A 25,329-nucleotide genomic window follows, 5' to 3' on the forward strand; every position below is an offset into this window, starting at 1 on the left:
CCAGGGTTCGACAATTCGGATCCCGGGTGCGGACATGGCACCACTTGGCAAAAGCCATGCTGTGGTAGGCGTCCCACGTATAAAGTAGAGGAAGATGGGCATGGATGTTAGCTCAGGGCCAGTCTTCCTCAGCAAAAAGAGGAGGATTGGCAGTACTTAGCTCAGGGCTAATCTTCCTCACACACATACACACACACACACAAACTTATTTAAACTTATTTAAAACTTATTTAAAAAAACATTTAATGAAAATAATAAAATAGAAACTTCCACCTGGGCTAAAAGGTAGGTACAAATGTAAAAAAGTGATCATAATAAGAAAATGAAATGCCAATCTGGCAAAGGGAAAATTCCAGTTTTTATTTAATCTTATTTACCATTTGTGTTGAATATAATGGTAAACTTGTTGCCATTCATATCTCTTTTTACAAATCCAGAACCCAATTTAATTTTTGAAACTTGGAAACACTGTTAAGGAAATGCGGGATTAAAAACTTTTTTCTATTAAAAGGAAAAAAACCTGACATAGTACGGTATGGAAACAACATAGATAAGAAACAAGCAAGATTCTTCACTCATTTAAAAAATACTCTTAACATTACTTAAAGCAAACCCTGCCATCTACCAATTTGGAAGGTATGCAGGGAACTCACCGTCTGAGCATCAGAGAAACTAGGAGCCAGTTTGGGCTGTAATATTTTCTCCTGTGTGCCTTCCACCAACTGATGGCTGCTGTTGCTCCCCCAAACATAAACCTCACAGGTTTCGGAGACAATGGGAGCATCACCAGTCTGAATGCTATCTGGGCTAGCACATGTTCTTGAGTAATCAGAAGCCATTCTGCAAACCTATTAAAAATTTAAAACATGCAATAAATAGTCAAGACATTTTTAGTGTAGATATTTTTATAAAAATGCTCTGAAATTACTGACTTTCCTTCTTCTAAAACTCTCAACTGCTCAAATAACCTAAGAACACAACCAATCTTAAACACAGATGGCCAGATCATTTACTCCTGCAGAATAAACCACTAAAAGATACAAATAAAGGTGGCAAAAATGGCGAGGAGGAAACACACAAGCCTTTTTTAACTAAAAATTTTATTTTTGCATACAACAGCATTATAGAAAACAAAGCTTAAGATACAAAGTAGAAAAAAAACCATTGATAATCCCATCACCTTAATAAATGTTATCTTTTTTATATATATCCTTCCAGAATTTTGCATATACATGTTATTTAACATAGTTATCACAATGGATATATAAAAGTAATGACACAGAAGAGTCATGCAAAATTTTTCATATGTCTACGTAATCTTCATGATTGAACCAATAATATTCCACCTAATGAAACTTAACAACTTCCCTTTAATAGGACATTTAGATTCTTCCTACTTGTTTGTTATATAAGCCATTTTTAAGAACATAGTAGTTACCTTTTTTATTACTAATCTAGTAGAGAACTACAGAAATAGGACTACTATATCCAAAAAAATGACAATAATCTTATGATTCTTAAAACACTATACCAAATTGCTTTCCAAAATGGTGCTACAATATTATTATATCACCAGCAACGTACAAAAGGAGGGCTGTCCTAAAAACAGTAAAGGTCCAGAGCAATTCAACACTCACTCATACATACATTACATATATAAAATAAAAATCATGGCTTATTTACCATTTGTGTAGAATATAATGGTAAAGTCTGTTGCCATTCATACCGCTTTTTAAAAATCCAGCTTTCCCCCTCCCCAGCCCTGCCAAAAGCACAGGACCCAGGGTGGCCATCCAATTATGAGAGTACTAGTCTCACTGCATCCATACAATCAGTAAGTATTATGCTTTTAATTTCTTTGTAAACTTAAGTGGGAGAAAAAGAGGATGTAGTATTTTAACTTTACATTTCCTCATTACCAGAAGAACTAAAGTTTTCCCATCTATTTGTTTACCACTAACCTCTGCCCATTTATTAGGGCTTAATGGATTTTTTATTGACTTGTATGAACTCCATACAATAAAGGTATTAATTTGGACTATCCTGTTGTCAGCTTGGTGTCCACCTTTTAGTTTTTTTGCTGAACCAAGCAAAACGATAAGAGAATTTTCAAAAGTCAATACACTGGAATACCAGCCCATTAAGTGGGAGGAGACAGAGTAATTTTAGTCAGAATCTTTAAATAGTATCCAAAACAATAGAAAAATATGTGTATTAGATAAATTATTTTCCAGTGAACATGAGGACACACAAAATATGCATAAGTGAAGGCTGCCAGCCCCTAATAAAAGATCTGAAATTTTGCAAGGAGGATGGTGGGGCCAAGAGGGTTAGAATTTTTTTCTCTAAAGATCTATTACTATAATAAAGCTTAAAGGAAAAATCATAGTCCTCTTCCCACCCCTGCCCCACCGGAAAGAAAAAAAAAAAAAAGAGGAGCAAGGCAGGAAAAAAATACAATCTACTCACAGGGCTTAGAAACGTGTTTTTTAAAAACAACTGGTAGGGGAGATTCTGGGAAGATAGCAGCAGTAAAAACAGTTTTCTAAACACTCTGAATCACTACAGAGAGCAATGAGAAAGCAAAACTCCAAACCCACATTTACCATTCACAACAAAACTAGGTGACAAAGGTAGCGCTGATAACTCCAAAATATAAGCTGGCATGAACAAATCACCACCAAACTTAAGATCTGCACTGCAGTGACATCTGTGCAGGAGGAAGCAATAGAGTGTCTGCCAGACCTCAGAACAAAAAAAACCCAAAACAACTAATCAGGTACTCACTGGAAAGAACAATGAGCCAATTTAAGAATAGCATTTGCAACTGGGAAGAAACTGCCCTCTCTGATAGCAGGTAAGTACACGGGGTACATGATGGGAAGTTTGAAAGAAGCTAGAGCAACCCAGCCCTTGTGAACTCTTGAAATTGACAAGCCAAGACCCTTCCAGGAGAGAACTCCTACACTGAGGAGAAACTACTGAGAGGGCAACAAAAACTAAGCCAGACAGGGATAACAGAGAAGAAAGACAGAAGATCAAGATAAAAGTTGGGGAGGGGAATATGCTGGGAAACCACCATATTTTTTTTAATATTACACAAAAACAATAAAGGGAGGTAGTCTATGGAGTTAGAAAAGCTATCTTGAATCTCATCCCATTCTAAAAGTTCAGGAAAACAAATTTTACGTAGAAAAGCAACAGAAAAGTATCGAGGTCAAATTCCATATTAAGTTATTATTAGAAAAAAAGGGAAAAGAGGCAGAATAACATCCCTACAATAAAAGCATGGCAAAAGGGAATTGCCCACAAAACAGATCAAATTATAACCTATTTCAAAGCAAGCTAAAGGGATTAAGAAAATGAAACAAGACATGAAAGAACAACACAAATCTGAAATAGAAACACTCAAAAATGAGGTGACAGAACTCAAGAAAGAACTAGAAGTAAAAAAAATCATTTCAGAAATGAAGACTAGAAGGAATCCAAGAATAAATAAATACAGTACACAATACCTTAAGAGCAACAAAAGATAAAAAGAAATTTTTAGAAATAAAAAAGATATAAAAAGTATTCAAGAAAAAGTGACAAATACTAAAGCTAGGGAAAGATCCAATAAACAGATAATAGGGGTCTTTAAAGAAGAGAACCAAATAAAAAGACTAAAAATAATACTAAAAACTATAATTTAGGGAAACTTTCCTGAAATAAAAAGGTTTGAAACTGCATATTGAAATTCTCACATCTCTTGAGAATATCAACCCAGAATGAATAACATCAAGACATATTCTAGTAGAATTACTGATCTTAAAAAAAAAAATCCTATGGGTTTCTCAGCAAAACAAGTACATGACTCATATGGGAAAGAAAATCAGATTACCTTCAAACTTTGACAGCAAAGGTTTATGCCAGAAGAAAATAGATGAATATATTTAAGATGCAGAAGAAAAGAAAACGTGAGCCAAAGATTTTATAATCTCAAAACTGACTGCCAAGTATAAAGAGCACAGCAATTATTAATACATAAGAACTGAGAAAATCCTTTCCTATGAGCCTTTATTGAGGTATCTACGAGAGTATGAGCTTCAGACAACCAAAAAGAATCGACACTGACAGAGACTGGCAGTGAGTATTAAATATGCAGTTACTCACAGAATTAATACTAAGTGAGGGTTAAAAGGTAGAGAGTATGTATGCTCTGACTACGTAGATATAATACAATTATAAAAACCAGGAAAGCATATGTAAAAAATTAATATTTTTCAGTAATCATAGAGTGGTCAGTAATTCTCTTATTTTTAGGATGGCTGCTTGTGTGTGTGTGTAATATGTGATTAAAACAACTAAGTAATTATGGGATATTCTCCTTCTATCATCCCTGCATCCCTACATATCCCTAAGAATCAACATTCTTAGTTTGGAAGAGATGAGATATAAATGTAATATAGAAAAGGTTAAGCAAAAATTTTATAGCTCTGAATTTGAAAGTATCAGTATCAACTCATGAGGTATTTTAGCTCTAAATACACACACACACACACACACACACACACACACACACACACCTCCTAGCTTTGGCTACTATAAAAGCCTAGAAGCAATAAAACAACTCAGTAGCAATGAACCTATTTAGCATCCTGACTGTGGTCTGAAACACTATTTCCCACTAAAAGAAACTACAGCTTTTTGGAAAAATAGTTAGCTAATTCCAGATACAGGGCAACAAACATACAACATGAGTCTGGAACAATTTGCTGTCTCAGAGAACAAGGAAACTATCAAAGATTATTAGGCCTATGTCAAAAGAACTTACGAACCACCTTGAAGAGAGTACTACCCTGAAAGACTATGGCCAAACATGAAACAACGTGAGCTTCACTACAGATAATAATTCAGTGGATTAGGGGCTGGCTCCGGTGCCGAGTGGTTAAGTTTGCGAGCTCCGCTGCAGTGGCCCAGGGTTCGGATCCTGGGCACGGACATGGTACCGCTCGTCAGGCCACGTTGAGGCGGTGGCCCACATCCCACAACTAGAAGGACCTGCAACTAAGATATACAACTATGTACAGGGGGAGTTTGGGGAGATAAAGCAGAAAAAAAAAAACAAAAAGATTGGCAACAGTTGTTAGCCCAGGTGCCAATCTTAAAAAATAAATAAATAAATAATAATTCAATGGATTGAAACTGGAATAGGTTTTAATTCTAGGAGCTCATGATATTTTCCTAATGAAATCAGTTGGTCAACTTTTAAGGATGACAGGAGACCAATTCATTAAACTGAAAACTAGTAAATAAAAATTGGTGTTAAAAAAAAAACATCGGGTGGTGGGGGCCGGCCCTTTGGCCGAGTGGTTAAGTTCGCGTGCTCCGCTGCAGGCGGTCCAGTGTTTCGTCAGTTTGAATCCTGGGCGCGGACATGGCACAGCTCATCAAGCCACGCTGAGGTGGCATCCCACATGCCACAACTAGAGGGACCCACAACTAAGAATATACAACTATGTACGGGGGGCCTTGGGGAGAAAAAGGAAAAATAAAATCTAAAAAAAAAGAAAACATCGGGTGGGGCCGGCCTGGTGGCCTAACAGTTAAGTTCACATGCTCCACTTTGGAGGCCCAGGGTTCACAGGTTCAGATCCTGGGCACAGACTTACACATCGATCATCAAGCCATGCTGAGGCAGCATCCCACATAGAAAAATTAGAGGAAGACTGGTAGAGATGTTAGCTCAGGGCCAATCTTCCTCACACATACACACACACACAAAAACTGGCTAAGGCAAATCAAGCATTTATTCTGCCTTTCCTATATGAATGTAGCAGAGTAACCAAAGAGTCAATAAGGGAATTATCTCTTTATAAAAACATTCCAATTAATCGATGAAAGAGGAATGGTATAATTAGAATATCACCATTTTGCAAACAACCATCAATGAATTAATAGATCTAGTCATTAAGCATCAAGGGCTGCTAATACAGCAAAAAGAGTGACGAGCAGAGGGAAGCTGATGGAAGATCACCACATGATGAATAGTCTTGCCAAAGGGATCAAACCTGAAGACTGATCAAGCCTCTAGATCCACCTGCCAATTTGTGGGTAATACATAGGACATACTGAACTGCATTATGAGTAAACAATCAGCAAAATCCAGGTTTGAGAAACTCTGCAGCCTAAAAAGCCCAGGTGCCTGAACAAATACATTAAAAGAAAAAAGTGGAGGGGGAACCTATAGATTAAGAAATTTCAAAGACTTATCTTTTTTTTTAGTGGGCAAGAAAACAATAGCGTCTAGGGCTACACAATTGGGTGACACAACTATAAAAAAATGCAGGGAAGTGATTACTTTAAAAGTCAGGCTAGGGGCGGGCCCGGTGGCTCAGTGGTTAAGTGCGCACGTTCCACTTCGGCAGCCCAGGGTTCACCAGTTTGGATCCCGGGTGCAGACATGGCACCGCTTGGCAAGCCATGCTGGGGTAGGCATCCCGCATACAAAAAAAAAGAGGAAGATGGGCTCGGATGTTAGCTCAAGGCCAGTCTTCCTCAGCAGAAAGAGGAGGAATTGGCAGCAGATTCTTTTTAAGGGACAAATACATGCTAGAGCATTTTAACACAAAGTAATTTTTAATGTAAAAGCCATGATTATTACATACCTCTTCAAAGAGGCATAAGGCTGCCTCATAGAGTGAGCATAAACCATCAGATGTTCTGGTTGGTTCCCTCCACTGACTCCGATCAGCAGATGAACCCTGTAATTAAAACATTGTGGGATATAGTTTGAGAAGAAGAGAGACATATGTATTAAAATCACTTAAACAGTCCACAAAAACATCTGAGGAACTGTTTTTATGATTATGTGCATTAGGATCAAATCCTAAACCAACTTTTACACATAAGTGTTACAAAAGACATGGCTATAGAGTGAAACAGTAAATTAAGTGCCAATCTCTCATTGATTAACTTATTAAACAGTGATTTGTTCTAAGGGTCACAGGGCTTGACTCAGAAACAGTCAAGGAGGCAGAATTTTGCCAATTACACACTCTTTGGGTGGCCAATATCCAGGAAATATTCTACTTCCCTGGGGCTGCCTTGCCCACCTGCCCCCAAGGATACAGGTAAGTAGAATATAGCCAGCTTGAGTGATGACCTTGACTAGAGTAGCAGAAAGTCTGTCCCTCTCTTCTTGGTTCCAGCACAACCAAGGTCCCACAAGTCAGTTCATGTAGCTGCTTTACACTAGCAACAAAGCATCTTTATTCTAATATAGCTGAGGAATCATAGCCCCTCTCTGGGGTTAAATGCCTACTCTCCACAGTAGGGCCCAATCTAAGCCTGCAACCAGAAATCATTCTCTCATTAAAAAATGATAAACCAGAAAGTGAACTTGATCTCTATCACTCCCTCGAATTCCCACATCCTTAAATCTTTAGATCACAAATGTCAAGTTCTTTCTCTTATTTATCAATCCTATAACTGTGAAATTTTCACTGGAAGCTTTATTTCAAAGGATACTGTATGGTAAAAATATTTATATTCTAGATGATCATCTGACAGATATACATAGAAAAATATATCCTCTACTGTAGAGGGCAGGTTGGCCTAGATGCCCTGTAAGAGCCTATCTAACTCTGTTTATATGATTTTACCAATTCAAACTATTTTAATTTACATGATTCCTAAGTAATGAAAGAAATGAATATGTTGGCTATTTAATTTATTGCTGGGTCATCAGGTGCTAACCTGCTGCTACCAAATCAATTTTTTCTTTTTAGTTGTTTAAGGTGGTGCTTCTCAGATTTTAATGTGGACATGATTTATTTCAAGATTTTGTTAAAATACAACATAAATATTGATGGCTCCATAAATATTGATGGGGCCTGAGATGTGCATTTCTAACAAGCTCCCCATGTGATGCCAATGCTGCTGTCTGAGGCTCACATTTTTAGTGGTAAGGCTTTAAAGAGCCACCTGTAGGTCTAGAGTCATATCAGAAACTGAGTGTTCAAAATTAACATCCCTAGACATACAAGGTATTGCTATACCAGCAAACACTTTGGGACACAGCCTCTCAAATTCCATAATTAGCAAGTAGCACTTCTGGGAAAAACACAACTGTAATCTGTGGCTTCATTATTTAAAGGCCACCTCTAGTGATCATCAAACCAAAAGCAGATGAGGAACAACAGTCTGCTGTACCTTCCTAAGGGCACCAGGGCCATCACAATCCCTTTTATATGCCTTTCTACAGTATGGAGGAAGATGCTGAAAAGAGCACAAAGTTTTCGATGACACACAGAACTAGGTTTAAATCCTGGCCCCATCATTTACTGGCTGTGTGACTGAAGGATACGTTTTCTTATCCATAGACAGCAATAATGCCTATATTATTTAGAGTTATTGGGAAGATTAAGCGAAATCATGTATGAGAAACACGTAGCACAGTTCCTAATACATAGTAAGAACTCAAAACTGGTAGCAGTGGGGCCAGCCCCGTGGCCAAGTGGTTAAGTTTGTGTGCTCTACTTTGGTGGCCCAGGGTTTCACCGATTCAGATCCTGGGCGCAGACATGGCACCACTCATCAGGCCATGCTGAGGCGGCGTCCCGCATAGCACAAGTAGAAGGACCTACAACTAGAATATACAACTATGCACTGGGAGGCTTTGGGGAGAAGAAGGAGGAAAAGGAAGAAAAAAAGAAGATTGGCAACAAATGTTAGCTCAGGTGCCAATCTTTAAAAAAAAAAACTGGTAGCAGTAATTGTTATTATTTTGCATCATGTACACTGAGAAAGAAGAGAAAATATAGGAAGTCTTTAACAAATTCTTGCTAAATTTAAAAATACCAAACCAATAAAACATCCTTCAAACATTGTCTGCAATGACTGTCATTAATTTCTCTTCCTCCAAAAAAAACAACAGTGAAGGGTGAGACTACTCCAGCCCCAGTCAATTCGGATTAAAGACATCTCTAAAACCCATTCTATACAGAATTCTTTTTTTTTTTCTTTTTGAGGAAGATTAGCCCTGAGTCAACTATTGCCAATCCTCCTCTTTTTGCTGAGGAAGACTGGCCCTGAGCTAATATCCATGCCCATCTTCTTCTACTTTATACATTGGACGCCTACCACAGCATGGCTTTTGCCAAGTGGTGCCATGTCCACACCCGGGATCCGAACTGGTGAAACCTGGGCCACCGAGAAGCAGAAAGTACGAACTTAACCGCTGCACCACCGGGCCGGCCCCTATACAGAATTCTTAATGTGTTTTGTAAACATATTGCATAATTTAAAAAAAATAGGGCTATATCTAGGCATTTTAAAGAAACTAAATTTTGGAAAATAAAACACATTAAATGTAAAACTTCATACGTTGTTAACATATAGGAAATTCAACGGTTCAAAGATAAAGTGAAAATTAAAAGAACATAAATTTGTGGTTTCGTAGGTCTTCATTTAATTACCTTCCTCTTAAAAACCTACCATCAAAAATAATGTAATATCCTTTATTTTTTTCACATTTGTCTATTAAGATATTCAGACAAGGACATAAGACTGGATGGAGTACATTTCCATCCCACTTGATTATGGGATCAAGTTTCAAAACCCTATAGCAAGGGATACGAGGCCCTGCCTAGCTTGGCAGCCTTATCCCGTCCCATTCCACCCCATACAGTCAAGGGCTTGCTCTCCCACACTTCGATCACTTCGTGAATTCTGGTCCTCTCATCTGAAAACTTCTCCAGCTCCCCGTACTCATGCACCTCACGTTTGCAGGCAACCTCTTCCTACTTGTCAACTAAGCTCAGGGGTCCTTCCTCCATAAGGCATTTTCTGCCCCTTCCTCTCCAGCCCTCCTCCTGTGTCCCATCACCTCTTCCCAGTGCAGACCTCTACTACAGGCTATTATTATTAATTTGAAATGCCTGTGCATCTCTCCTTCCTTAAACTGTCAGCTGGCTGAGGGCATGGATGCTACAAAGTTTATTCATCGTTTTAACCCAGTGACTAACAGTCTGTGGCACACACTGCTGATTAAACACTTAGAGGCATCAAAGGCCAAGGTGTTGTTATTGTTTATTTTCTTAGAATTCAGAGATGTACACTGACACTATTTCCTTTTTATTTAAATGTAAGTTAATGAGTATCTTGTGCACTTCCACAAAAATACAATTATTACACGTGTGTGGGTAGCAGAGGTTAACAATCACACAAATAAACGCAATTTACGGATTGAATTTATTTTTGTTAGGCCTTATGCCAGGTACTCAATTCAATCTAATGTAGGCCTGTGGTGACTCTTGGGAGAGCCAAACTAAATCAAACAAACATACAAGATTCTTCCCCAGAATAGATCTAGAAGTCTGAGGAAAGCAATCTAGTTTTCTGGGGTAGCCTCATCCCAACAAAGAGCTATATTATAGGGTATAGCCTTGGAGGCTATGGAGGAAGGCCCCTTCTGACTAGATCTATTTTACATTTTGTCCAGGAATGAAAGAGGCCAAGTGGAGAGAAAAGTGGAAATCCAGCAATAAAATAAATGTATTATATTTTACATCTACCTTAAGGTAGGCCTTTATGGGGGAAAAAAATAAATCATTTTAACATAAACAGGGTAAAAACTGCATACAGTAGTCAGAACAAACATGGGCTGTGCAGGCAGACTTAGGGTTCTAAGGATTAGTTAGCACAGTGCCTAGCCCTTAAGTGCTTAATCAGGAGTACCCATTATACTTCCAGTTCCTTTGCCAAATAGATATGTAAATTTAGGATAATTGCCACAGTTTCTTCATCCCTAAATTAAGGATGAATAATAGCTACCTTACAGATTAACATGACAAGTGAATGAGACAGTGCATATAAAGCACCTGGTAGGTAGTAGGCACTCAAAGAGGTTAGCCCTCTTCCTCCTCCCTTACTCCAGGTATTGGGGAACAGTAAACAAAAAAAGCCAAAAAAGGAATGAGATGGTTTATTATAGGCTGATTAAATGAAGATTAATACACCTTACATAGGCAGATAAATACATTCACTGTAAAGATATCTTAAGCTTACAGAGCCAATTTAAACTTACAGCCAAATACAAACCTATCTCCAGCATGCTAAAAGACAGTGAGACTAAACACACTGAGGAAAGCAATCTCGTTTCCCGGGAGCCCCCCTTCCCGCTAAGGAGCAATACTGTAGGATAAGGCCTTAGAGGGTAAGGGGAGGAAGAGGCCTCTAACTCAGGGTATTTAGCATTTTAAGAAGGAAATATACCATGGGCAAGCATATAATCATGTAACTAGATTGTGAAATAATCTTTTCTTTCTAACGAAGGCAATGCAAAATAGACAGACTGTAAAATGAAGAATTAAGTGACTTCTCACAGAAATATTAACACATGACCATGAATAGAAACAATATTTTAGGTCATTAAATGGCATTACATATTTAAAAACAATGTAAACATAGAGAATGTTACCAGAAAGTATTAAGAATCAGGAAATAAAATTAGAAAAACAGATGCAGAAATGAGTGGGTTTAAATACTGAATAAGAAAACACAAAGGGGCCTAATTGCCTCTCAGAGCTGTTCCCTCAAACCTTTCTCACTTAGATCACTCAATCTCTGGCTCTAGGTTTCCACATCAGGTGAAGATCACAGGGCTCTTGTCAATGTTTCATATCCCGAACAAAGCACTGTATGCTTTTCTTGTCTTAATTTTATTTAACATTAAGAAATCCAAATTTTCATAGATCTTATGATCTAAAATCTCCAAGTACTTATTTACAATAAAATTATTTATAAAAAATGACCCAGTATTTACCATTCAGTTCACAAAGGCAAAATGTAAACCAGGTGAAAATTTAAATGCCCTAGTTTGAAAATAAACTCGACATAATTGTTTTTTATGAAACACTCCTGTCAACTGAAGAGTTTTCCACTTGTTTTGGGAGGGGAAAAAGTCTTAAAATACACATACATAAGTTATAAGTGGCATTTTTAGTTATTTTAACTAAATCAATTTACTAAATGATATTTGGTAATAAAGGATATCAAAAAGACAGATCAATGTAACCAAACGAAATTGTCAGTTTATAAGTATTTCAACCTTTATATTCTAAATTTGTATTCTTAACTGGAATTTTTACTCTTCGTTTTCACAAAGGTATTACATTTCAGTCTTAGAAATTCTTGAAATTGACCATACTGTACTATATTTTATTGTTTATTCTTCAATATGGTATCCAAGGTTAGTTTCTTTATGACAGTCAACCAATTAACTTCCTCCAGGAAGAAACACACTTTTTCCATCAATCTTTGCTTAGCTCACTGCTCCCCTTCATTCAGGTCTCTGTTCAAAAGTCACAATTCAGAGTCCTTCCCTGACCACATTAACTAAAATAACACACGTTTCCCCTCCCCAATGTCTGCCCTGAGCTAATCATTTTATAGAATTCCTTTTCCTTCCCTTATTTTAATTCTTAGAACTTCTCACTATACTCATGTGCCACTTAATGATGGGGATATGTTATGAGAAATGCATTGTTAGGTGATTTTGTGGTTGTGTGATGATCATAGAGTGTACTTAAACAAACCTAGATGGTATAGCCTACTACATATCTAGGTCATATGGTACTAATCTTATGGAACAACAATCGTAAATGTGGGCTGTTGTTGACCGAAACATTGTTATACAGCACATGACTGTACCTGAAATTATATATTTATTGTCTGATTCCCCTTCTAGAGTGTTAGCTCCATGGTGTAGAAACTGTATTTTTCTCTGCTGTATCCCTAGGGCCTAAAATAATACGTAGCACATAGTAAATGCTTAATAAAAATTGAGAAGAATGAAATTACAGATTTTTTTTCAAAAGACGTCCACACTCACTAGCCAAGGCCCCTCATTTTACATATAAGTTTACTAAAACACAGAGAAGTTAGGTGAATTTCCCAAATTCACATAAGAAGCCATAAAACAAAAACTACAATCCTGACTCCTGATCCAGTAGTCTTAACACTATTACCAACTAGCCTGTGCTTGAATTACATATCCACATCAACAATGCATAAAAGTCTCTTCACTCAAAGTATATGAAATATTTAACTAACATAACAATCACCAACAGAACTCTCAAATCATTCAGTATTATCAACAATTCATTAAAAGTTGGGTTGACTTTCCCCAAAATTGTTAGATAAGAATTTTAAAGTTGAGATTTATATAGTACGTACCAAAGAACGCCTCATCTGCATTAATATAGTCATAAAGCAGTCAAAGCTGATCATTCCTTCCTGGCTTGATAGGAGTTTGCTTTTCTCCATGGAATTTACAACTGCTGAAGCCCCCAAAGCCATTTCTATCCATTCAAGCAGATACCGCAAAGAGCCTCGCTGAGCTGCTAAGCCAAGCAGCAACTCAGAAGCTAATCTACGACCTAAAGTGTCTGCCCCAGAATTGGGAATAGTTACTCCTTTAAGAAATGTTGTTACTTGTGATAAGCAGTCCAAGCCCATAGGAGGAATTTTGCTTTCATTTGCTAAAGATAATGGTGGCAAAGAGCTCACAACTTCAATTGCAGTATGGATCACATCATTGCAAAGACTGAGACCAGGTCCCGACACAGGCATCATCCAACTTTGTCTCAGAAGTGCAAATAATAAACTTAGACCAGTTCGAACACCCATTTCTATAAGTGCATCAGTGCTTGACCGGGGTCGTTCACTAACAGAATGGACATCTGCTGAACCAGAGCTGCTTTCAGGAGAATGCTGCTGTTGTTTCACCTTGCCTTTGTCGTGGTATTTATTAGAAAGTGCATAAAAGACACGTTGGAGTACAAGCAGTCGTTTTCGAAGTGCCCCAGCAAATGGGGAATCTGAACATACCATCTTCGCTAGTGCTAGCTGGCTGCTAAGAAGGGCATCCAAATAGTGGTCCTGCTCATCACTTGAAAGGGACTCACGTTCAAAGTCTGGCAACTGTGGTCCTTTGAGGCACAAAACTTGTTGGGGCAAAGGTACTACTTCCTTATTGCTGACCAGTTTAGAATATAGAACAGCAACCCCTTCTCTTGTAGCGATAGATTCGCTGTCCTCTGTAATCCAAGAGCTGTTGAGGTGTTCAAGCCATTTCAGTTTCACTGGTGGAACCATAGTTGCCATGTTGATTTACTCTTCAGCCATTAGTTCTGTAAAGCGAGAAGAAACAGTAGTCAAAAACTTATACAGGTGATTCATAAAATGTTTCTAAACTTTCATCTTATATTACAATTAGTGATTTCAAACTAGTGAAACACCAAGTCTGGACTTTAGTTAACAGTAATGTACCAATGTTAGTATTTCAGCTTTGATAAATGTACTGTAGTTACAGGATATTAATATTAGGTGAAAATGGGTGAAGGGATATGGGAACTCTGTACTATCTTTGTAGCTTTCATATAAATCTAAAACTACCCCAAAAAGAAAAGAGTTATTTTAAAAATTAGTGATTTATGTACCTTTTCTCTTCAGGCTCTGGTCTCACTGTCAGCATAACAGTGGATTCTATATGCTGATGACTCCCAAATTTATCTCCAATCCAGACCTCTTTCCTGAACTCTAAACTCATGTATACAATTGCCCACTTGACCTCTCCATATAGATATTCAGTAGGCATCTCAAACTTAACATATTCAAAACTGAATTCCTAATCCACTACCACCACCCCACAAACCTATTCCTCCTATGGACTTCCTCATCTCAATAAATGGCAACTCTAACCTTTTAGTTCCTTTGGCCAAAAACCTTGGGAGTCCTCACTGATTCCTCCTTCTCTTACACTCCAAATTCAGTGAGTCAGCTCTATTTTTAAAATATTTATGCAGAATCCAAACAGCTTTCACCCTCTCCATTGCTAAAACCCTGGCCCAAGCCATCGACTCTAGAATCACTGATGAAGCCTTCTTACTGGTCTCCCTGGCTGTACTGAGGAACTACAGTGACTCCAAAAGAGCAGGAATGTTTTTCTATATTTATTTTGCTTACAGCTGTATTGCAGTACATAGTAAGTATTTGTTGAAAAAAGTACTTAAAAGCTAACTCCTCTGGGATAAACTATTCATAAAATATATATCCCACAAAGGACTGGCATCCTACATACATAAAGAACTCCTACAACTCATTAATAAAAAGACAACCTAATTTTTTAAATGGGCAAAAGATGTGAATGAAACTTCATATAAGGCACATGAATGGCCAATGAGCACAAGAAAAGTGTTAAAGGTCATTATTCATCAGAAAAATAGAAAAATGCAAATTCAAAACACAAAGAGATACTATTACACATCCACAAGGATGACGAAAATTAGTAAGACTGACAATATCAAATGTTAGCAAGGATGCAGAACAACCATAACTCTCACAAATTGTTTGTGGGAGTGTAAAATGGAACAATCACTTTAGAAAGATGTCTGGTAGTTTCTTATAAAACTAAACATATACCTACTCAATGACCTAACAATTCTTCTCCTAGGGATTTACCCAAAAGAAAACCTATGTCTGTAAAAAGACAAATCAAACCAGTGGTTGCCCCTAGAAGGTGAGGGCAAGAATAGACTGAAAAGGGGCATGAGGGAACTTCCTGAAGTGATGGTAATGTTTGATTACACAGGTGCATGCATTTGTCAAAACACACTGACTATACACTTAAGATTTTTACACTTCATTGCATGTAAATTTTACCTCAATAAATATTGCACTCCAGGTGATATGCATATTGAAGTATTTTTAGGGGGAAGTATACTGATGTCTGTAATTTATTTTGAAATGTATCAAAAAGTAAGATGCATTAATGTATGTGCAAAGATACATACATATGGATAGATATAAAATAAAACAAGTATAGTAAAATATTGATGGTAGAATCTTGGTGATGAGTATACGTCTGTTCATTTTTAAAGCTTTCAACTTTGCTGTATGTTTGAAAAGTTTCAACATGACATATTACGGGAGAGGTGGGGACTAAGTCCTGACTTTCCAGCAAGTCCCCAGAACACTAGTCAGCAACAGTTAGTCGTAGAGAAAGATCCTCACATGCTGAAGGACATTTTATTTTTATGATATAGTAGATCTTCAAGAAAGAGCTCCAGGGGCTGGCCCCGTGGCCGAGTGGTTAAGTTTGCGCGCTCCGCTGCAGGCGGCCCAGTGTTTCGTGGGTTCGAATCCTGGGCGCAGACATGGCACTGCTCATCAGACCACGCTGAGGCAGCATCCCACATGCCACAACTAGAAGAACCCACAACGAAGAATACACAACTATGTACCGGGGGGCTTTGGGGAGAAAAAGGAAAAAATAAAATCTTTAAAAAAAAAAAAAAGAAAGAGCTCCAGTGGTAAGAAATTCCAGACTAACTAAAAGGAGTTTCCTATTTCTCAACATGCAGTGGCTTTATAAACGTTCTGATGGCTGGTAAGGAAGTCCCTAACCTTTAAGATTATTTTATTTAATTATACGCTACCTTCCCCAACATGTTATTGATATTCTAATTTGAGTTGCATTAAATTTACATATTTTCAGAAAGTAGACATTTTTATGATAATCTGTCTACCCAAGAACATAGCATGCCTTTCTATTTGATCCAATACTATTAGATTTCCTTCATATAAGTCCTGCGCCTCTCTTGTTAAACTGATTCTTAAATATTTTTTATTTTCTAGCTATTATGAATGGAAGTTCACCATTTCCTTTTCTAGATAATTTACTGCTATCTAGCCATCTGGGTATATTCATATACTTTTCCAAATTACACAAGGACAAGGGATGAATCAAAGAAACAGACACAATATAACAAAGGACAGAAAACAAAGGAAGAAAGCAAAGAAGTATTAAAAAGATAAAACAGAGAAAAAAGGTCTAAGACTAAGCACATCTACTACATCAACATCTGTAAAACTCACCCATTAAAACCAAAGACAAATACTGATACCAAAAAAACGCTGATATCAAAAAAACATTATATGCTATCTGAACAAAACATAGGTGCAAGTAGATACGGCCCAGTTACTTATAATCTGTTATAAATTAAGTATACATAATAATAAGATCTAATAAGTAAATCTTATTTTAAAAATATATGCATAAGAGAGAGATCTAAAACAAAGTGATCTAGAAAGGTTTATTACCTAATAATAATAGGTTAAAAAAAAAAGGGACAAAAAGGGTTACTTGGTAATAAACAGTATAACTGCTACTAAGGTATAACCATCATGAACCTTTATGTACAAGCATAGTAATGAAATATATAAAGCAGAAACCAAAGAAAATGCAGAGACAGAGTGGAAACCACAGTAATAGAGACTTACTTCCTTGACAAATCAAGCAAACAGATACAAAGTATGTACACCGCTAGTTCTGAACCTGTCAGTCCATGGATCCCTATGAGAATCTGATGAACACTGTGGATCCTGACTCCCCTAAGACTAAAACTCCTATGTACATACTCCTAAAAATATGAGCAAAACTACAAAGGTTTCACTGATGTCCTGAAGTTATCCATGTACTCCAAACTGATAAAATGTTATGGATATTCTAAAATATCTTCTTAGTGTTAGCGGAAAATCTTTGAAAACTAACTGTATTTTAACAATAATTCCAAAATCTAGGTAGAATTTAGACCACATTTCTAACCACAAGCAGTGAAACCAAGAAGCATTTACAGAAACAACTAATATGGAACTATCTCCAAGATATACTTTTAAGTGAAAAAAGAAAAATACGTATTCAGGTATAGTATAATAGTTCATATACAGTCACATATTTATATTCTAAAAAATTAAACATGCATGTATGTTCACAAATGCATAAACTTTGGGAGGATATACCAAAAAATTAGCAACACTAGGTTCCCTCTGTGGGGAGAGGACCTGGGTTACTGGGAAATATGAGTAGGAAAGATATTTACTCTTCACTGCATAACCTTTCGAATCTCATATATGTGCATTTTTTGGTGAGAAAGAGTGGCCCTGAGCTAACAGCTGTGCCAATCCTCCTCTATTTTGTATGTGGAACACCACTGCAACATGGCTTGATGAGTGATGTCCAGGTCCATGCCTAGGATCTGAACCTGTGAACCCTGGGCTGACGAAGTGGAGCGCCCAAACTTAACCACTACACCACTGGGCCAGACCCAAAAAATAGTCCATTTTTAAATAAGGAAAGGAAACCAAAAAGCCAAATTTTTGGAAACTCTCTTCTAAATAGGTTTTTAAGCAAAAAGGGGAAGAAAAAAGGGATTTCACGTTATCTAGAAAAGTATATAAAAACATTATATGTTAAAATCAACAAAATGTAACCAAAGTTGACTCAAAGAAATATACAGAGATTTAAATACTTCATTTCTAAATAAGAATTAAATAATTAGTAATTCAGTTCAGAATCAGAAAAACAAGAGACTCTAAGAGAATAAAAATAATAAAAATTGATGAATAAGAAAGATAAAAAACCACCAGGATTAATATCTAAATTTCAGAAATGACTCTAGTGAGAAAAATGAACAAAACAATCAGCTAACTTAATCAAGGAAAAAAGGATAAGATATTCAATTTTACAAGTAAGAATGGAAAGACAGTTGTGGGAAACAGTTTGGCATTTCCTCAAAAAGTTAAACAGAGTTACTATATGACCCAGCAACACCACTCCTAGGTCAATACCTAAGAGAATTGAAAATATACGTTCATAGGAAAACTTGTATAGGAACATTCATAACAATATTACTCATAACAGCTGAAAAGTGGAAACAACCCAAATACCATCAACAGATTAATGAATAAACAAAATGTATTATTATCTACACAATGGAATATTACTCAGCCATACAAAGGAATGAGTTACTAATACATGCTACAATACGACTGAGCTTTGTAAATACCATGCTAAGTGAAATAAGCCAGACATAAAAGGCCAAATATTGTATGATTCTATTTATATGAAATGTCCAGAAATGGCAAATACATAGAGACAAAAAGAAAGCTGGCAGCTGCTTGGGAGGGGAGAATGGGGAAAACTGCTTAACGGGTTCTACTTTAGAGTAATGAAAATGTTTTGGAACTAGACAGAGATGGTGGTTGCACAATATTGAAAATGTACTAAGTACGAATGAATTATTCACTCTACAATGGTTGTGTTATGTGAATTTCGACTCAATAAATTATTTTTTAAAAAAGAAAAGAGTATGGCAGGAAGGGCTTCCCTAAAATGAACTTACGATATGTTACTAAAAGAAAACAGAATCAGCAGTGGGCAATCAAATATACATCAAATATACAAACAAATATACAGCAAGAATGACTTTTATGGTTAAAAAAAATTACAGAATGCCATCCCAGGTTCATCAAATTGTGAATTCAAAGGAAAGAAAGTCAAGAGCATTTGAAGAATGTAAAGCGGATCAGAGGAGCTAGAAAACATACAGGTGTTCATATAAAATTGTAAGAAAATGAACGCTGAGTTCAGAACGTGAAAAAAAATATTTAATGAGCCAACGAGTTTGCTTTTGTTCTGCAATCTATGACGAGTCAAAACCAATAATTTGGGGGGCAAAAATGGTATCTGCACCTAGCACAGTACCTGGTACCTTATACGTCCTCAATGAAAGATACATTTCAAGAAAACCAATTTGATAGTAATATACACTGAACTGGAGAACTGGAATAGCCGAGTTTAGGATACCACTGAAATAAGTTAGTACTGAGGTTCAAAGAAACTAACAACAACAAAAATCAAGTTTAAGGAAGAAATCTTTCATGCCTTCAAGAAACAGACAATTCCTAAGCTACTTTAAACATTTCAGGGCATTGAAGAAAGAGTCTCAGCTCTTCTTTAGCTGCCAATAAAGTAACAATAGTAAAACACACAAAGCACAAAAAATACACTTATAATACTGCCCCATCAAGGTGGTCGTAAAAATCCACAACTAAAATATTAGCAAGAAAAGTGCAACAGTACATTAAAAGGTTAACACACAATGTGAGTGGTGATTATTCCAGGAATATAAAGACGGCACAATTTAGGCAAATCTATTAACTTTAACAAAATCCAGTTTATATTGTGAGAAGTTAAAAAAGTATCTGATAAAACCCAATATCCATTCCTAATAAAAATCTACTAATACAGCAAAAACAAAGGTTTTCTCTTTAAAATGATTAAAATTACATATCACAAATGCAAAGAAAAACACTAGCAGTATTGGCTTTTAGAGTGAAGGTCAAGACTGCTCACTTTCACCACTATTATCAATAATGCAACTGAACAAAAAAAAAGTAGTATATGTTCTAGAAATTGTTATTTACAAGTGATATTACTGAATACCTGGAAAATCCATCAGAAGAATCTGACTAAATATTAGAAACAAGATCACAGTGAGGTAGTTAATTACAGAATAAATAAAAATCAAAACTCAAAAGCATCTTGTTCTAAGTGGTCAGGCTCCCTTTTGAGAGTCAAGATCCAACTTCAAGGTGGTCCCATGCTCTTGTGACCCTGCTGACCAACTGCCACTAAACACAGTTGAAAAAGAAAATAGGAAGATGGCAGCAAACCCTTCAGGACAAGGCTTTCAAAACAAAAACAGAGTTGCAATCTTGGCAGAACTGGACAAAGAGAAAGGAAAATTACTAAAGCAGAAGCAATCTTCAACAAATCATCCTGGAGCTAGCATTATGCTCTGGAGACCCTCACTTAATAAGGACTTCCAGGATCATGCTGAGCAGCAGACTGCAGCCCAACACAAGGCAGCTTCGCAGCATGCAAATGCACATTCATCTGGATACTTCACAATTCAAGACTGCATAAGAATCTTATTTTTCCCATTTTACCTCACTTTGACCCAGAATGAAGAACATATTCGCAATGAAAGTCACTTTCTAATATCAAAGGCCAAAGCTACTAACTCTATGACTTTCAGAATTTTGATGAATTTTCATATTTTTTACTTCTTTAAAAGAAAGGTATATGTACGTGAAAACAAAAAGGAGGGTAACTAGGATGATGAACGCTTTAGAAGCTGTATTATCTAAGGAACTGATTATGCCACCAGTGACTATAACTTTCTTGCAATGCAATTTAACTTTAACTCTAAATCAGACTCTGAATTTGACGGTCACATAAACTCATCCCCTAGCTCCCAAGAAGTTGGACTCATATCACATCCAGAACAGGATTTTCAAGAAACATTTAAAGAAACAAGGGTGTTTTTTAAAAACGTAAATCAATAGGTTTAAAAAAGCTGCATTCATATTTACTGTTTATAGAATCGATGTCAGCGTATCTTTTGGTTTTACAGTCAACGTAATACCCTAAAATATTCTGTTAACTCATAACTAGTTCCCCTCTTCTAATTTTAAAAGAAAACCCAAGATAAGACTAAACTGCCAACCAGTCCTAAAGATCTTTTATAAACACTTGCCACTATAAATGATCTGACTAAATGCTATTAAAAACAATTATAAGAAAAAAAACCCTCAAAAGTATCTTTAAATAACTACAATAACCAAGAATTATATATAAGGAGAAAAAAATTCCACGTAGAGTTGTTAACAAAGAACATAAAACACCTAGAAACAAACTGAATAAGAAATGTGCAAAAATTTTATTAAAAAATAATTAAAATTCTACCAGAGAATAAAAGAGATTCTTTTAATAAGTGGAGAGCTAAGCAATGCTCTCATTAGAAATAATCCACATTTTAGGAAGTTAATTCTCCTTCAGTTAATGCATAAAATCAATTCAATATTAACCAAAATCACCCTGGGCTTTTCTGAAACTTGATAAAATATTTATTAAGATTATCTGTTAAATGAAATACACAGCTATTGCAAAAAGAGAAAAAAATATCTGAAAAAAATTACAAACTGCACAGGGTCCTGGCTTACCAGATATTAAAAATTACAATGTTGGCATAACTAAACCAATGTGGTTCTGACACAATAGACAGATTATACTACAAAATATCAATATAAAAAAATTGAGAGTCCAGAACAAGATCCAAGGACATATATTAAGCTAGTATATCATGAATGTTAGCATATGATAAAAACGTTATTCCAAATGAATGTATATACTCTCTATCCCAGTGTGTACAAGGAAACATGTTTAAGGATGTTCAGTGCACTCTCTTTACAATAGGGAAAAACCTAACTATTCATCAATAGGGAAGAGACAACTAAAATGTGGAATATTCAGATGATGCCAAAGTTTAAACTTTATACTATAAAGTTAACACATGCAAATCAACAAAAACAATATGATTTTTTAACATTCAAAACAACATTTAGTATTTAAGGAATATAAAAAACAATACTAGAGGGGCGGCACTACATAAATTAAAAGTAAAAGCCCCAAAGTCGGCAAGACTGGCTAGGTTGGAATCTAGGCTATACAACTTACTGGCTATTAACCAAGGCAAGCTCTTTAATTTCTTCATGGCTCAATCTGCTTACCTGCGAACTGGAGAATAAGAGAACCTCTAATGGCTATCATGAGGGTTAAATGAGACAACACACATAAAGTTCTGAGAATCACCGTCTGGAACATAGTACATACACAATAAATGTAAACTGCTATTGTGATCATTATTATTTTGTTCATTATTGCCATGTCTACTAAATATTGGTTGTAGATATACGTGTAGATGTACATAAAAGTTTTTTTTTTTTAAAGATTAGAAGGATAGACCCCCAAAGTCATGATATGATCACCTAGGTGGGGTGGCAGGTGTCCAGGAGGACATCAACTTCACGTGTTAGGCTTCCATTCCTTTATTTTAAAAATGGTTGCAGAAACATGACAAAATGTTAACACTAGTTAAATGATGATAGAAGAAACATAGGAGGGTCTTTTTTATAATTCTCTGTATTTTTCTTCAGTCTTAAATTTTTCTCAAGAAAAGGAAAAACAAAAAAGTTTGTAATCATATCATTTTCAATTATAATATAATCAAAAGTTATCATCACTATCCCATTATTCTTTTAATTTAGGATAGTTAAAAATGCAAAGACATCTTTATAATGGGCTTGATTCTGTAAATAGCATTTGAACAATCCTAAAAATTTTTTTAAAAAGATTGATTTTATCTATCCTGTTTCTAACTAACACAGAAGCTTTTGTAAAACAAAAATTGAATAACGTAGGTTTAATGGTGTTTGTTCTTTCCTCTGGTATACAGAAATCTGCAAAGTTATGGGACAAATACCCTAGAGATGATACATCCATCAGCCTGCTACTTTAGATACTCTGAGATAACTGTACTTAAAATATGTCGTTCTGCATATGTATTATATATAAATATCACAAATATAACCTCTGGGTGTATTCTGATGATGCATTCTGTAAAAGAGAAAGACGAACCGCCAATGCAGCCAGATTTGCCAAAAATTAGGGGATGATGCTTTTCAGAATAATATGATCACCAGAGAGAGGTTCAAAGAACAAAATACTGCATCAAACTAACATTTTCAATAAAACTTTTGAGTTACCAGATAAGATCTGTTTAGTCCCTTCTTTAACATATTATGTTGTAGGCAAATAGAATAAAAACCAACTCATGAGCTGTTCAAATTATAAACCGTGGTTCCTTCAATGCTAAAACACTTACAATAAACTAAAATCAACTTGAACGTCTAAAGTTTTCAAGCTGTAAGCCTCACTCACATCAGGTACAATCAGCAGACTCTCTCTAAATGTCAAACATTAGAATAAATAATTTTCTCCCTCACTAAGATAGAGAATAAAGTTAGTATTTCTTCAAATATTATATAAAACCTAGTTTTTAGACCAACCATTTCAAAACTAAATTATCTACCAGCTGTAGGATCTCCAGTGTTACTGGCCCACAATTGTTCAAAAATAAAGTAAAATCACTGATTTAATCAACTACTTTTCAGTGTAGTTCTTGTTATTAGCAACTGTCAAGTTGGGGCAAGGTGCAATAATTGATAACTGACAATTTTTTTCATTTTCCATGAAACTCCAAGAAAGTATATAGTAGGTTCACAAAGTATATATCTTTATATCCAATTGACCAACATTTTCAAACCTTAATGCCTTAAGCCAGTTTAATCAAGCTCCTACCTTAGCTAGAAAAAGACAAGTATGATTCAATAAATTCTAGAATGGAATCAGGAAATTAAGACACTGATACTTAAGAAATAACCTTGGGCAAAATCACTTACCCTCCCCAGGGCTCATCTAAAAAATAAGGGATTCAAATAAGATAATCTCCAAAGTCCCTTCCAGTTTTAGAATACTATGAGCCTTTATACTTAAAATAAAACCCACACGTTCAATGACATACAAAATTAGACCTTACTACTGTTGGGGCCCAGGGCAGGCCACTCCAAACTATACCACAATAGCATACTGATTATTTTGAATTAAAGTTACTTGAGAAGCAAGACGGGCATTCTGCCCCTCCTGTCTCTGTTCCCCCTGAAAGCAGGAAATGAATCTCCCATGTGAAAGGTGCTCTCCCTGCCATCATTATCCCCAGAACCAGAGATTTCCAGCAGAGAAGTCTATATAAATAAACCTTGCTTATTTACTCCCTCAAGCTAAATTCTGCTTAAATTCCTCCCTAATTATGTACTTCAAATCTAAGGTTCTTTGTCCTGTCATTCCTCACAAATTTATTGTTTCTTTGTGTAAAAGATTTAGATTCTGCCTGCTTTGTTCACTTTCCAAGCACCATTTTCACAATTCTTCCCTGTGCACGTAATTAAATTGAGTTTTTCTCCTGTTAATCTTGACTTGTGTGAATTTTATTATTAGGCCAGCTATAAGAACACAAGAAGGAGAGAAAGAGGATTTCCCCCTCCCTGACACCACACTCTACTCACTTCTGGAAAGAATACAAAAAGGACAAATAAATTCAGCAAGTGCAGAAGATATTGCTGACTTCTCAAACCTCTTTCCAGATACAGCCCTGCTGGCAGAGTAGATCGAACGTGTGCTTCCAGGACTTTGGGGTATCCCAAACTAAGTAGTCCATTTTAATCAAGAAATTACTTTAAATTCCTACAATTTGGATGGTGTGTTTTTAATATAAAATAATGTCTCTTGAGGGCAGCCCCGTGGCCTGGTGGTTAAGTTTGGCACACTCCACTTAGGCAGCCTGGGTTCACAAGTTCAGATCCCTGGTACAGACTTACACCACTTGTCAGTCATGCTGTGGCAGTGCCCCACATAGAAAATAGAGGAAGACTGGCACAGATGTTGGCTGAAGGCTAATCTTCCTCAAACAAAAAAAGAGGCAACAGGGGCTGGCCCCGTGGCCGAGTGGTTAAGTTCGCGCGCTCCGCTGCAGGCGGCCCAGT

The 25,329-nt window shown here is 36.2% G+C and overlaps 1 protein-coding gene across 9 annotated transcripts in view; it reads right to left on the reverse strand.

Moving 5' to 3' along the window:
- HERC1 (HECT and RLD domain containing E3 ubiquitin protein ligase family member 1) overlaps positions 1-25,329 on the reverse strand; it is a 203,187-nt gene that overhangs the window by 139,319 nt on the left and 38,539 nt on the right. For all 9 annotated transcript variants that reach the window (XM_046651305.1, XM_046651293.1, XM_046651268.1 and 6 more), the window contains exons 2-4: positions 13,219-14,174; positions 6,648-6,743; positions 654-848 (exon numbers count right to left, since the gene is read on the reverse strand). In XM_046651305.1, coding sequence (XP_046507261.1) covers positions 654-848; positions 6,648-6,743; positions 13,219-14,148 — 1,221 coding nt within the window. In that variant the 5' untranslated portion in view covers positions 14,149-14,174. The remainder of the gene's footprint in view (positions 1-653; positions 849-6,647; positions 6,744-13,218; positions 14,175-25,329) is intronic.

The sequence above is a fragment of the Equus quagga genome, chromosome 2, assembly GCF_021613505.1.
Source record: "Equus quagga isolate Etosha38 chromosome 2, UCLA_HA_Equagga_1.0, whole genome shotgun sequence".
In the NCBI taxonomy this organism is placed as follows: Eukaryota; Metazoa; Chordata; class Mammalia; order Perissodactyla; family Equidae; genus Equus; species Equus quagga.